The sequence below is a fragment of the Taudactylus pleione genome, unplaced genomic scaffold (assembly GCF_031769625.1).
Source record: "Taudactylus pleione unplaced genomic scaffold, aTauple2 ptg001594l, whole genome shotgun sequence".
Lineage (NCBI taxonomy): Eukaryota > Metazoa > Chordata > Amphibia > Anura > Myobatrachidae > Taudactylus > Taudactylus pleione.
In genome coordinates this window covers 681,047-694,694 of record NW_028285991.1, presented here as the reverse complement: position 1 = coordinate 694,694, position 13,648 = coordinate 681,047, and the positions used below count along the sequence as shown (strand labels likewise).

General features: G+C 44.4%; 1 protein-coding gene across 1 annotated transcript in view; it reads left to right on the top strand.

Moving 5' to 3' along the window:
- Positions 1 to 13,648, top strand: part of LOC148442248 (uncharacterized) — a 151,568-nt gene that overhangs the window by 50,590 nt on the left and 87,330 nt on the right. Inside the window, exons 17-18 of the mRNA XM_088464124.1 lie at positions 8,645 to 8,905; positions 12,904 to 13,164. Coding sequence (XP_088320250.1) covers positions 8,645 to 8,905; positions 12,904 to 13,164 — 522 coding nt within the window. The remainder of the gene's footprint in view (positions 1 to 8,644; positions 8,906 to 12,903; positions 13,165 to 13,648) is intronic.

Here is a 13,648-nt window from a genome sequence, read left to right as displayed (position 1 = left end):
CAGAACAATACAATACAGGACCAGGACATGGATAATATATATTGCTACATTAGTGACCATAACACCCAGATAAGCAACAGAGCATAAGCAACCAAGTGTTAGGTGCCCTAGTGGTGAGTAAGAAGTAGATGAAACTATAGTAGGGAGAAGCACAAGAGGGTAGAGGGCCCTGCACGTAAGAGCTTACATTCTAAAAGGGAGGGAAAGACAAACAGGGGTGACACAGATGGGGTAGATGGGGAGGAAGGAGCATGTAGCAGGGAGTTAGAATGATAGCTGGAAAGCTTTGATGAAGTAGTGGGTCTTGAGAGCCCTTTTGAAGGATTGCAAAGAGGTGGAGAGTCTGATGGGGAGTGGGAGAGAGTTCCAGAGGTGGGGAGTAGTGTGGGCAAAATCTTGGAGGCAGGAGTGGGAGGAAGAAACCAGCTGGCATGAAAGGCAGTCTGCATTAGTTGAACGAAGAGAGCAGAGAGGAGAGTGAAGTGAGATGAGATCAGAGATGTATATGGGAGAAAATTGGGTGAGGGCTTTTTAAGTGAGCGTGAGAACCTTAAATTGGGTTCTAAAAGGGAAGGGGAGCCAGTGGAGGGCTTGTAGGAGAGGGGAGGCAGATGTAGAGCATTTGGAGATGAAGATAAGCCATGCAGCAGCATTAAGGATAGACTGGAGAGAAGAGAGATGGGATTTGGGGAGGCCAGATAGGAGGTTACAGTAGTCCAATCTGGAGATGACCAGTGAGTGTATGAGGGTTTTAGTAGCATCCTAGGTGAGATAGGGTCTGATCTTAGAAATATTTTTGAGATGGAAATGACAGGACTGTGAAAGATTCTGGATATGTGGTTTGAAGGAGAGGGATGAGTGCAGGATAACTCCAAGACAGCGCACCTTGGGACTAGATGAGTTATTCCATCAATCATGCACCTTCCTTGGGTACTTAAGGGCTGTGTGGAAGTCCTAGTTGCCAATGCAATGTTATACACAGCGCAAGCTGTGTGCTATTCTCTGAGCTCCCTTGTGTTATTGTTGTATCCTGCAGTTCTAGCTGCACTCTGTCATTGCTCAGTCTGCTTTAGTTCCAGCTCTTAACCCCTTGGACTTCCGATTGCTGTGTGCACCATCCTGCTTGCCTCTCCTGCTGGAGAACCTACCATTCCCGTGGTTCTAGTGTCCCCTCCAGTATTCCAGTTCCTAAATCTGACATACTCCACAATTTCTACAGTTTTCTACAATCAAGCATCCTTCATTTCATCTTTTATTCATGAGTAACACCCCTCTAAGGCAGCTTAATTTCAATACCAAAAGCCCGTTCTATGGTCATCACCTGTCTCCACCTCGGGTCCAAGTTCAAATCAAGTTCTGACAGTTTGCACTGGCCCTATGGATTCGGCAAGTGGACAGGATCCTGGAGCGGTTCTACTGCAAGGTATTGCCAAACGCTTAGAGGGACTGGAAGCCTCACAGTGGCAGCTAGCTCAATTCCTTCAAGATATGTCACTCCGTCAGGATGTATTGCAAGCTTCCCTTGTTACAGTGAACATTCCTGCAGCTACTAATCAACAAGCTGCTCCGATTGCTGCTGCTCCAGCCGCTCCATCCCATGTGCATTTAACAACACCTAACAAATTCGATGGAAACACTAAAATGTGTCGCGGATTCCTCAATCAGTGCGATGTCCATTTCACTCTCCAACCTGCGAAATTTCCTACTCCTAAATCTAAGGTCGCCTAAATAGTTTCCCTTTTGTCTGGATCCGCTTTAGATTGAGTTTCACCATTATGGGAAAGGTCAGAATCATTACTGGATAATTACACAGACTTTCTGGCGTCCTTCCGGAGGATATTTGACGCACCAGGGAGAACAACGTCAGCATTCGCTGACGTCATGCGTCTCCATCAAGGGAATCGTCCAGTCAGCCATGACATCCAGTTCCAAACTTCATCCTCAGAAACGAGGAAGTTCTGATCTCCGCTTTTTGGAGTTGTCTTTTGGATCGATAAACTATTACCTCGCTACACGAGATCTACCTACCATTCTAAATGACATTATTTCTCTTTGTAATAAAGTGGATTTACAATATCGCGAACGACAAATTGAAAAGAATAAGGTTGTTCATTTCAGATTTCGTCCTATCAATGGGCCTGATTCAGAGCCGGACGCTCTGACCAGAGCGCTCGCTCTGAATCAGGGCCCTCCTCCACGAAAATGGAGCGTCCTCCTGGACGCTCGTATAAATGTGGGTGACCACCCACAGCTATAGCGAGCGTCCATGATGATGGTCGCGATGGTCAAAGACCATCGCGACCATCGGGATTGCGACGAGAACCTGGGGTAGGGTCTCGCTGCCGCAAGCCCTGGAGTGATTTTGTCTCTATTAGAGCCAAAATCACTCCGACTGACATCACTAGTGATGTCAGTGGGGCCGGCTTCAGACGGTAGGGAACGCCTCCGTCTGGCCGCCACGCCCCCGGCACGCCCACCAGAGAGGGCGTGCTGTCAATCAACATCGACAGCACGCCCCCTATGGTGTGAGACCCAGAGTGACAGCTTGGCTGTCGCAGTCCGGGTCTTGCGCATGCGCACGACGGAGCTCCCTCCGTCGTGCGCATGCGCAGTGGGGCAACATCGACCCATTTGCGAGCGTCCTTTGCTCTCGAATGGGTCTGAATGACCCCTATTATCCCTATAACCTCCATATCAGAACCTGTGAACGATGAACCCATGCAGATTAACCGGGATCATCTCACTATTGAGGAATGGCAAAGACGCCAGCGTGAAAACCTTTGCATGTACTGTGGAGGGACTGGTCATTTAGTTGCTTCCTGCTCCCGCCGTCCAGGAAACTTCCGCTCCTAACTGACTCCGGAGACACCAGGTTGGGAGTTATGTCATCATCTCCATCTAAAACCGAATCAGCCATGTCCATTACTCTGGAATTAGTACAAGGTAAAATTGTTCTCTCTCTCCTTGATTCAGGGGCTGCCGAGAATTTTATCACCGCAGAGCTACTCCAAAAATTTCAGATTCCAGTTATATCACTCGATCATACAATCACCCTGTCAGCAGTGAACGGCAGTCAAATAGCCAATGGAATTGTTTCTTTACAAACTCAACCTGTACAAGTTCGTGTGGGGGCACTCCACACAGTGGCCCTCATTCAGAGGCGCTCGCAAGAAGCGGGCGCTCGTTCTGAATGAGGGCGGCCGCTTCTATTTTTTAGTGCGGCCTCCTAGTCGCTAGCTAAGCTGTGGGTTACCACCCACAGGTTAGCGACCGACCAGGGTGATGGTCACGATGGTCAAGACCATCGCAACCATCGGGGCTTGCGATGAGACCCTAAGGTTGGGTCTCGGCAACCGCAAGTCCCAGGGAGCTTCCTGCTCTGAGCAGGAAGCTCCCCACTGATATCATTGCTGATGTCAGTGCGGCCACCCACAAAACGGTAGGCGTTCCTTAAGGAACTCCTCCATTTGTGAAACCACCCCCCCCGCCCCGCCTTCAGAACGGGCCGAGCTGTCGATCAACATCGACAGCCGGCCCTTTTGTAGTGAGCTCCGGAGCGAGAGAGTTTCTCTCTCGCTCCGGGGCTTGCGCACGCGCAGTGCGGCTGCTGCGTGTGCGCAGGGCCTAAACATCGACCCGGTTGCGAGCGCTCAGCGCTTGCGACCGGGTCTGAATGAGGTCCAGAATCCATACAATTTCCTGTCATTCCCAAGGCCTCTCATGGAATCATTCTGGGATATCCTTGGCTATGTAAGCACACTCCAAGAATTGATTGGAGCTCCATACAAGTCCTGTCCTGGGGAAATGCCTGTTATGTATACTGTCTTCCTTGTATTAAATCTATTAAAGAGATTCTACATATGCAGATTCCCAGCCAGTATATCTCCTTTAGTGACGTCTTTTGTAAAACCAGGGCTGATACCCTGCCTCCACATCGGGATTGGGATTACCCCATTGAGTAGGTATCTGGCAAAACTCCTCTGCGAGGCCGTACTTACCTGCTGTCTTTACCCGAGACCAAGGCTATGTCGGAATATATACAAGAAAACCTACAAAAGCGATTTATTCGACCTTCCACTTCTCCAGCTGGTGCAGGGTTCTATTTTGTGTCCAAAAAGGATGGAGGCCTTCGACCCTGCATCGATTACCGGGGCTTAAACTACATAACTATTAAGAATCAATACCCGTTACCCGTCATCACCAAACTTTTTGACGATTAAAAGGGGCCACAGTATTTACAAAATTGGATTTAAGAGGGGCATACAACCTCATTAGAATATGTCCAGGCGATGAATGGAAGACCGCCTTCAACACATAGGGAATACCCTTCGGCCTCTGCAACGCACCCACTGTCTTAATAAACTTCTTTAATGACATTTTCTGAGATTTACTGTATATATCTGTAGTCATTTACCAGGATGACATCCTAATTTTTTCCTCCTGTCTTGAAAAACATCAGTCTTAGGTGAGGGAGGTTCTGAGTCACCTGAGAAGGAATCACTTATACTGCAAGGTGGAGAAGTGTGTATTTAAGGTATATTCCATTCCATTTTTAGGATATGTCATCTCAGGTTCCAGCCTAGAAATGGATCCCAAGAAAGTACAAGCTATCCTGGACTGGTCTCGTCCCAATTCATTGAAAGCAGTACAAAGACTCTTAGGGTTTGCCAATAACTACAGGAAGTTCATAAAAGGATTCTCATCCCTAGTGGTACCAGCTTTGACCCGCAAAGGGGCTAACCCTTCTCAGTGGCCTCCCGAAGCTGACAGCCTTTCACATGCTGAATGAGGCTTTCATTTTTGCAACCATCTTACGACAACCTGATATTGATAGTCCTTTTTTCATGGAGGTAGATGCCTCGTCCAAAGCTGTAGGGGTGGTACTATCACAGAGATTCGAAGATAATAAGGTCCATCCTTGTGGATATGATTCCAAAAAGTTTTTAACAGCCGAGAGAAACTATCCTCTAAGGGAACAAGAACTATTGGCAGTCAAATTAGCCTTCACAGAATGTCGTTATCAATTTGAGTGAGCTAAATTTCCCATCATCGTATATACGGACCATCGGAAACTACTATTTCTAAAGAACAATCAGTGTCTCAGTTCACGTTTGGTTCGATGGGCTATATTCTTTTCTCGATTCAACTTTACTTTGACCTTTCAACAAGGATCCCTAAGCTGAAAGGCCTTTCTCGTTCCTTATCCTCTGACAATCTCCCAGAAGATCTTAAAGAGTCTACAGTCTTAGAGCCCAAAGGCTTTGTTACTGTTCGCATCCAACCACCTCCTGGAAAAACTTTTGTAGCACCAGATCTACGTAAGCAAATTCTAACTTGGGCATATACTTCTCGCTTTTCAGGGCACATGGGCATCCATAAATCTCTGGAATTTTTACAGCGCTCCTATTGGTGGCAAGCCATGAAGTCTGAAGTTGCAGAATTCATCTCTTCTTGCACTCTATGTGCGCAACATAAAACATCCAGACAAGCTCCTGCAGGTGATCTGAAGCCTCTATCCATTCCGACTCATCCCTGGTCTCATTTGTCTATGGACTTTGTAACAGATTTACCCATCTCCAATGGCTATACCACCATTTGGGTAGTTATTGGCCGATTCTCGAAAATGGTGCACTACATACCTCTAAAAAAACTACCATCTGCTCTTGAGTTAGCCCAACTCTTCGCTCATCATATATTTTGTTTACATGGACTTCTTACTGAAATTGTTTTGGACCGAGGAGTCCAGTTTGTGGCCAAATTCTTGTGCTCCATTCTACAAGTCAAACTGAATTTTTCTACAGCTTATCATCCCCAAACCAATGGATCTACTGAAAGGGTGAATCAAGATCTTGAAACCTTTTTATGGATCTATGTGTCATCATCTCAGAATAACTGTCTGATTCTCTACCTTGGGCCAAGTTTGCACACAACAGCTCTTATCATTCTTCCACTGGACAAACCCCATTTTTCATAGTTTACGGACTTCATCTCAGAGTTCCAGAGTTTAAGGATCTACCGCTTTACGGCATTCCAGCCGTGACATTAACATTACAAAATTTTTCACAAATTTGGACTCAAGTCCATTCTTCCCTTCTAAAAACTTCTCACCGATACAAGTTAGGAGCAGATAGGAAGTGAAGGGCTGTTCCCAGTATGAAAGTGGGAGACCAAGTTTGGCTATCTACTCGTAATCTGCGGCTCAGAGTTCCTTCAATGAAGTTTGCTTCCCTTTTTAATTGGTCCCTTCTCCATCACCGAAGTTATCAACCCCGTGGCTTACAAATTGAAGCTTCCTCTTTATCTCAAAATACCAAATTCTTTCCATATCTCCCTATTAAAAAATCTAATTCTCAATCGATTCCTCAAAGTTTTGCTGCAGACTCCCAAAGTTCAAACAGAGAGAGGAGTGGAGTTCCAAGTTAAACAAATCTTAGACTCTCATTGTTATGGACAACTCCAATATCTTCTAGATTGGAGAGGTTATGGTCCTGAAGAACGATGTTGGGTGAAAGCAGAGGATGTCCATGCTCCTCGTCTGGTTCGGAAATTCTATACCGAAATCCAGGAAAACCAAAAAAGTGTCCAAAGGTCACTCATAAAGGAGGGGGTACTGTCACGACCAGGCCTGTACAGCGCCAGAGGTCACGCACCTTACCTGTCCGGGCTTTCTGGTGGGGTCCCTTCGGCGGGGGTACTGGCTTCCGGTGGTGCGCAGGTGCAGGTGAGTCCTGAAGGATGGCGGCTTGACGGAATGCTGTGGTTCATGACAGGCAGCTACTGGGTGCTGCCATTTTGGATTTGGGCATGTGACCTGTTCCGCCTGTCCGGTCACAGCATCATCCTGGGAGTCCTAGCAACCAATCAAGCACCTTCCTTGGGTACTTAAGGGCTGTGTGGAAGTCCTTTACTTGCCAGTGCAATGTTATACACAGCGCAAGCTGTGTGCTAGTTCTCTTTGTGGTATTGCTGTATCCTGCAGTTCCAGCTACACTCTGTCACTGCTCAGTCTGCTTTAGCTCCAGCTGCAATCAGTCACCACTCAGCTTTGCTTTAGTTCCAGCTCTTGACCCCTCGGACTCCCGATTGCTGTGTGCACCATACTGGTTGCCTCTCCTGCTGGAGAACCTGCCATTCCCGTGGTTCTAGTGTCCCCTCTGGTGTTACAGTTCCTAAGTCTGACATACGCCACAATTTCTACAGGTTTCTACAATCAAGCTTCCTTCATTTCATCTTTTATTCATGAATAACACCCCTCTAAGGCCAGCTTTGTTTCAATACCAAAAACCCGTTCTACGGTCATCACCTGTCTCCACTCCGGGTCCAAGTTCAAATCAAGTTCTGACAACAGTGATCCGATTATCAATTTTCTATTTTTTCACATAACTCATACAGGTCTACTCTCCCAGAATATCTGGGAGACTCATGTAATTCTGGGAAAGTATATTGCTACCCCATTGAAAAGGGCAGTCTGGTGTTTGATCCAGTCTGAATGTTGATAGTAAGAATGTCGACATGGACATAAGGTCAACAAGAATAATGCCAACATGGTTAAAATGATGACATGTTCATAATGTTGCCATTTGACATGTCGACACCAGAATGTGGACAGTACATTTTTTGCTATTTTTAGGGTTAGGGTTAGGATTAGGGTGTGAATGTCGATATATTGCTTGTCGACCTAATGTCCATGTCAACATTTGAAATTTTGACTTTTCATACCACACCCGTCTGGAGGTTTATGACACAGTTTGCAGTGAATCGCGTCACTGTGACCCTGCCCTCACTGCTGTGGTTTGTCTCATTGATCAGTGGTGCCATACCACCTGCACCTCACATCTATGACCCTGCCCTTCAGTATCTACTAATTTTTATTAAATTGAAGAAAGTATGTATAACCAGTAGCAGATTTTACCTAGGGGCTACGTATTAGTGGTATTGACTTCCCATTGGACGTGCTTCCTGCTAATCACAGCCGAACAGGCAATCCCAGCAGGAGTTTTCTCCCCACAGGACTGCCTGTCCACACTGTGAAAGGAGAGAGCACTTCCCATGGGAAGCCACACCCCTGCTATTACGGTAGCCCTTACTAGCTTATAGGGGTTGCAGCCGATGCAGTCCCTAGAAGCCGGACAGTTGGTGCGTATGCCTGGGATTGTGATCCTGCACATGCACACAATTACAGAACCTCCCCCTTCCCCGTCAGACAGGTAAGAATCAACCGCTGTGTATAACCATGATTAAATTTGCTAAGGAAACGTCAAAATACCATATTTTTGCATTTTACACATTAGTATATTAATGGAAAATACATGAGCTAAGCATTGTGTAAAATCACTGTGGGGTGTTTGCTGTTTGGACTGATGATAGGTTCTGTACAATCACATGCATATTGGATCCTGAAGCATGAATCACTGGAAAATGTACATTGACCCAAAACAGACACTGCTATGACTCTTTACAGGGTACCCTTATAGACTAAGAAATTGCCCATACTATATTTACTGTAGTACATTGTAGCAGGTACAATTTTTTTTATGGATAAGGTGGGTCACTAAGCTTTCAACATCTAACAATGTTATGTAAGTATGACTGGTTCCATAATAAATATTCAGGATTTACCAGACATCCATTCACTATCTTTCAGTACCTTGTGTAGCAAGTAACATAAATGTGCAACTCCAATGTGGAAATGACTATGCAGAGATCTCCTGGATGCCTGCACTTGGAGGGACCACATACATTGCAAGTGTCAGCACATTGGATGGGGATGAAAGCAAGTGCAACACATCTGAAGCCAGCTGCATAGTTAATCATTTACAATGTGGCCAGACATATGCTGTGACGGTGGAAACATTTGGGGCAATTTGTAGCAGCATAGCCAAGGCCCCAGAGTATGTTCACACAGGTAATTAGAATGTTAAAGTAAATAACTCTATTCAATTAGGAGCAACTATGTCACGACTGCAGGTAAGTGCACTTGCACTTAAAGAACCGCTGGACTCGTAGTATTTCTGTTCGCAGCCCCATAGGGCTGTGTACAAAAATGCATAAGTTTGGGAGTGAGATCGGGCTATAAGGGGGGTGAGTCCCGCTGCCATTGCCAGCGTTTCTACACCATTGCAAGGGAAACTTGCTCCCCTCACCCCTAACTGAATTGATCCAATTGATTCACAATGGAAAATCTTGCCATATCTTTGATCAGTAAACATCTACCATTAATTGCAATGTGTAGTAGATTAGTAGTAGTACTTCTTCAATTTACTCGTTTTGCTAGAACTGAGTCTACTTGCATAGTTTCAATGTACTGTATATAACCCAATGCCGCATGCTGTAAGGCAATCCCTATTCCACAGGGTCTAAAATTGTAGAGTTTATTTGCCACTGCTGTTAGATACAGTACATCCCAACACTGTGAGTGCAAAGATCATGATATGGTGTAGAACTACATCTTGGTGTAGCATATACCTCTCTGGCCCCGTCCGATCCCCTTGTCACTGCCCTGAGCATCAGTTATGCAGAGCAGTAGTGGATGGGAAAGTAATTGCATTTGATAAACGGGGTAACAGAATAATGTTTGAAGTGGTAGGGTCCAAGACTAGAAAGCAGGGTCTGTTGCCTAGAGTAACCATAGATATAATCCAGGCATTTTAAGCGCAATTTTTGGTAATTTCACAACTTCTTTTATTTGTGTATATTTTTGCTCTTCAGATCCTTACATACCACAGAACGTCGCTGCAGACATTGACTGCCAGGCTAATACTGCTGCTTTATAAAAAAATCGAATACATCGCTATCGATAAAAAAATATTCACGAGGCTTGTAAGAGTCAACAATATTATGATTTAATAGTTAAAAATTAAAACATATATAGACAAACCATACATATACAGTCAGGTCCATAAATATTGGGACATTGACAGAATTTTCAAATTTTGGCCTCTATTCACCACCACAATGGTTTTGAAATGAAACAAACAAGATGTGCTTTAACTGTAGACTTTCAGATTTAATTTGAGGATAATTACATCCAAATCGGGTGAACGGTGTAGGAATTACAACAGTTTCAATATGTGCCTCCCACTTTTTAAGGGACCAAAAGTAATGGGACTATCAACTCAAAAGCTATTTCATGGACAGGTGTGAGCTATTCCCTCGTTATTTCATTATCAATTAAGCAGGTAAAAGGTCTGGAGTTGATTCTAGGAGTGACATTTGCATTTGGAATCAGTTGCTATCAACTCTCAATATGAGATCCAAAGAGCTGTCACTATCAGTGAAGCAAGCCATCATTAGGCTGAAAAATCAAAACAAACCCATCAGAGAGATAGCAAAAACATTAGGTGTGGCCAGATCAACTGCTTGGAACATTCTTAAAAAGAAAGAACGCACCGGAGAGCTCAGCAACACCAAAAGACCTGGAAGACCACGGAAAACAACTGTGGTGGATGACAAAAGAATTATTTCCCTGGTGAAGAAAAACCCCTTCACAACAGTTGGCCAAATCAAGAACACTCTCCAGGAGGTAGATGTATATGTGTCAAAGTCAACAATCAAGAGAAGACTTCACAAGAGTGGATATAGAGGGTTCACCACAAGATGCAAACCATTGGTGAGCCACAAAAACAGGAAGACCAGATTAGAGTTTGCCAAACAACATCTAAAAAAGCCATTACAGTTCTGGAACAACATTCTATGGACAGAAGAGACAAAGATCAACTTGTACCAGAGTGATGGGAAGAGAAGAGAAGGAAAGGAACTGCTCATGATCCAAAACATACCACCTCATCAGTGAAGCATGGTGGTGTAGTGTCATGGCGTGGGCATGTATGGCTGCCAATGGAACTGGTTCCCTTGTATTTATTGATGATGTGACTGCTGACAAAAGCAGCAGAATGAATTCTGAAGTGTTTCGGGCAATATTATATGCTCATATTCAGTCAAATACTTCAGAACTCATTGGATGGCGCTTCACAGTGCAGATGGACAATGACCCAAAGCATACTTCAAAAGCAACCAAAGAGTTTTTTAAGGCTAAAAAGTGGAATGTTATGCAATGGCCAAGTCAATCCCCTGACCTGAATCCGATTGAGCATGCATTTCACTTGATGAAGACAAAACTGAAGGGAAAATGTCCCAAGAACAAGCAGGAACTGATGACATTTGCAGTAGAGGTCTGGCAGAGCATCACCAGGGATGAAACCCAGCGTCTGGTGATGTCTATGCGTTCCAGACTTTAGGCTGTAATTGCCTGCAAAGGATTTACAACAAAGTATTAAAAAGTGAAAGTTAGATTTAGGATTGTTTAGTTTGTCCCATTACTTTTGACCCCTTAAAAAGTGGGAGGCACATATAGAAACCGTTGTAATTTCTACACCGTTCACCTGATTTGGATGTAATTACCCTCAAATTAAATCTGACAGTCTGCAGTTAAAGCACATCTTGTTTGTTTCATTTCAAAGTCATTGTGGTGGTGAATAGAGGCCAAAATATGAAAATTCTGTCAATGTCCCAATATTTATGGACCTGACTGTATAATTAGATATCATATAATTCAATTTGCAAAATTAGCAGCATAAGTAGTGAATAGTCATTAGATGCAGGTTGTTTCCAGATGTATAGCCCCAATATAGGACTGCAGATTATAATATTTATAATGTCCTTTCTTATAAGGAAACAGTTCTGTAAGCAGTCAATACGGTGAAATGGAAGTATTTTTACCAGTCCATAATAGGTATCTTCAGGGTTTAGCAAGATATCCTCGCGGGACGTAGTTGAGCCGCCGGTCTCAATGCCGATGCTGGAATCCTGACAAGGAACTTAAGATAGTGGTCGAAATACCGAAGCCTGTCTTAATCCCAGCGCCGGAATCCAGGAGGACGTGTACCCGAACGAAGGTAGTGTTAGGTTTAGGTAAAACAGCGGGGTTAACGTCAGTTTTATTGGGGGGTAAGTGTCAGGTTTAGGGTGCGGTAAGGGTGGGTTAGGGTTAGGCACCCCCCAGGGGGAGGTTAGGTTTAGGCACTAGGGAGGGAGGTTAGGGTTAGGCACCACTAAGGGAGGGTTAGGGGGAGGAGAGGGGTAGAGATAGGGTACCTAACTGCCCTGTCGGGATCTTCTCCCTTCGGGCTGCCATCCTCGCAGATGCTGTATACTTTCCTGGAGTCCTGGGCCCCTGTATCTAATGACTATTCACTACTTTTGCTGCTAATTCTACAAATAGAATTATATGATATCGAATTATATCTATATGGTTTATCTATATATGTTTTAATTTTTAGCTATTAAATCATAATATTGTTGACTCTTTCAAGCCATATGAATATTTTTTATTGTTAGCGCTGCATTAGATTTTTCTATGTCATTTATAAGAAGGTTCACAACCTTCATTTACAGCTGCTTGAACAATAGTGATAAGCGCCAACACAAGTTATCCTTATAATACTGCTGCTTTGTCTTGGAGTAGAACACCTGGGGCTGCTAATTGCACAGCACCTGTTATAGGAACAAATGGAGAGGAGCACACCTATCACACAACGTCCACCACATGTGACATAACATATATGAGTTGTAGACTCACATATGATCTCACTGTAACAGCATTCAATGCCCAATGTCAAGGGAAAAGCAGCTTTGCCATACAGCTTGTGATGACATAATTCACCTCCAATCACGTCATCAAGCCTCCAATTCAGGAAACCTGTCTGCTCTCTGGGAGTCTGCTGGAGGGCCAACACTAATACCCATAATATACAGCACCTTTATGGTGCCACTGCTGTAATAGGAATTTGGTTCATATAATTGGGTTAATCCAAGAGTAATACAGTATGAGTAAGAATAAAATTTCCTAGCTACATAAGCAATGATTGTCCTGGAGATATCATGAACTGTTCTCTTCCTACCCAGGACCCTGCGTCCCACAGGATATCGCAGCAGATGTTGACTGCCAGCTAAACAGTGCTGTTGTGTCCTGGAGCAGTACTCTTGGATCTGTAAATTACACTGCACTGCTGTCCACATCAGAGGGAGAGGAGCGCACCTGTCATAGCACATCTACCTCCTGTAATCTCACAAGTCTGAGCTGCAGTGCCACATTCCACGTCATTGTCAGGGCGTTCAATGACTGGTGTCAGACTGACAGCAGCCATGAGATCCAACTTATTACAGGTATTTTCTTTTATTATCACTGCTTAAATTATTATTTTGTTGAGATTATAAAAACCATTGACAGTACATTTCAAGAGAAAATTAAGCTGGCCATACACCTGCGCGACCAGCATACATTCCAATTCAGCATCCGACTCCCCGAAGCTCCCTCGCAGAGACGGCAGCATGTCTGTTGTTTTTCTTAGCACAGGATCTGTCATATGATCGATCCTGTGCTTCACGTGCTCATTAGGGAAACAGTCATTGAAATGACTTGAATTGCTGCACGATGGATCGCATTAACAAAATAAACGGCACAATCTGCACACGATACGATGGAACATATGTGCTGCACATCTGATCATAAGATCCAATTATAGGAGCTTCGGGAGCGCGCATCAGATCTTAAATTAATTTAAAATAAAAACGATTTTCACAAGATCCATCATATGACTCATCGAAAATCAGGCAATCGGTCTGAAATCGCGCAGGTGTATGGCCAGCA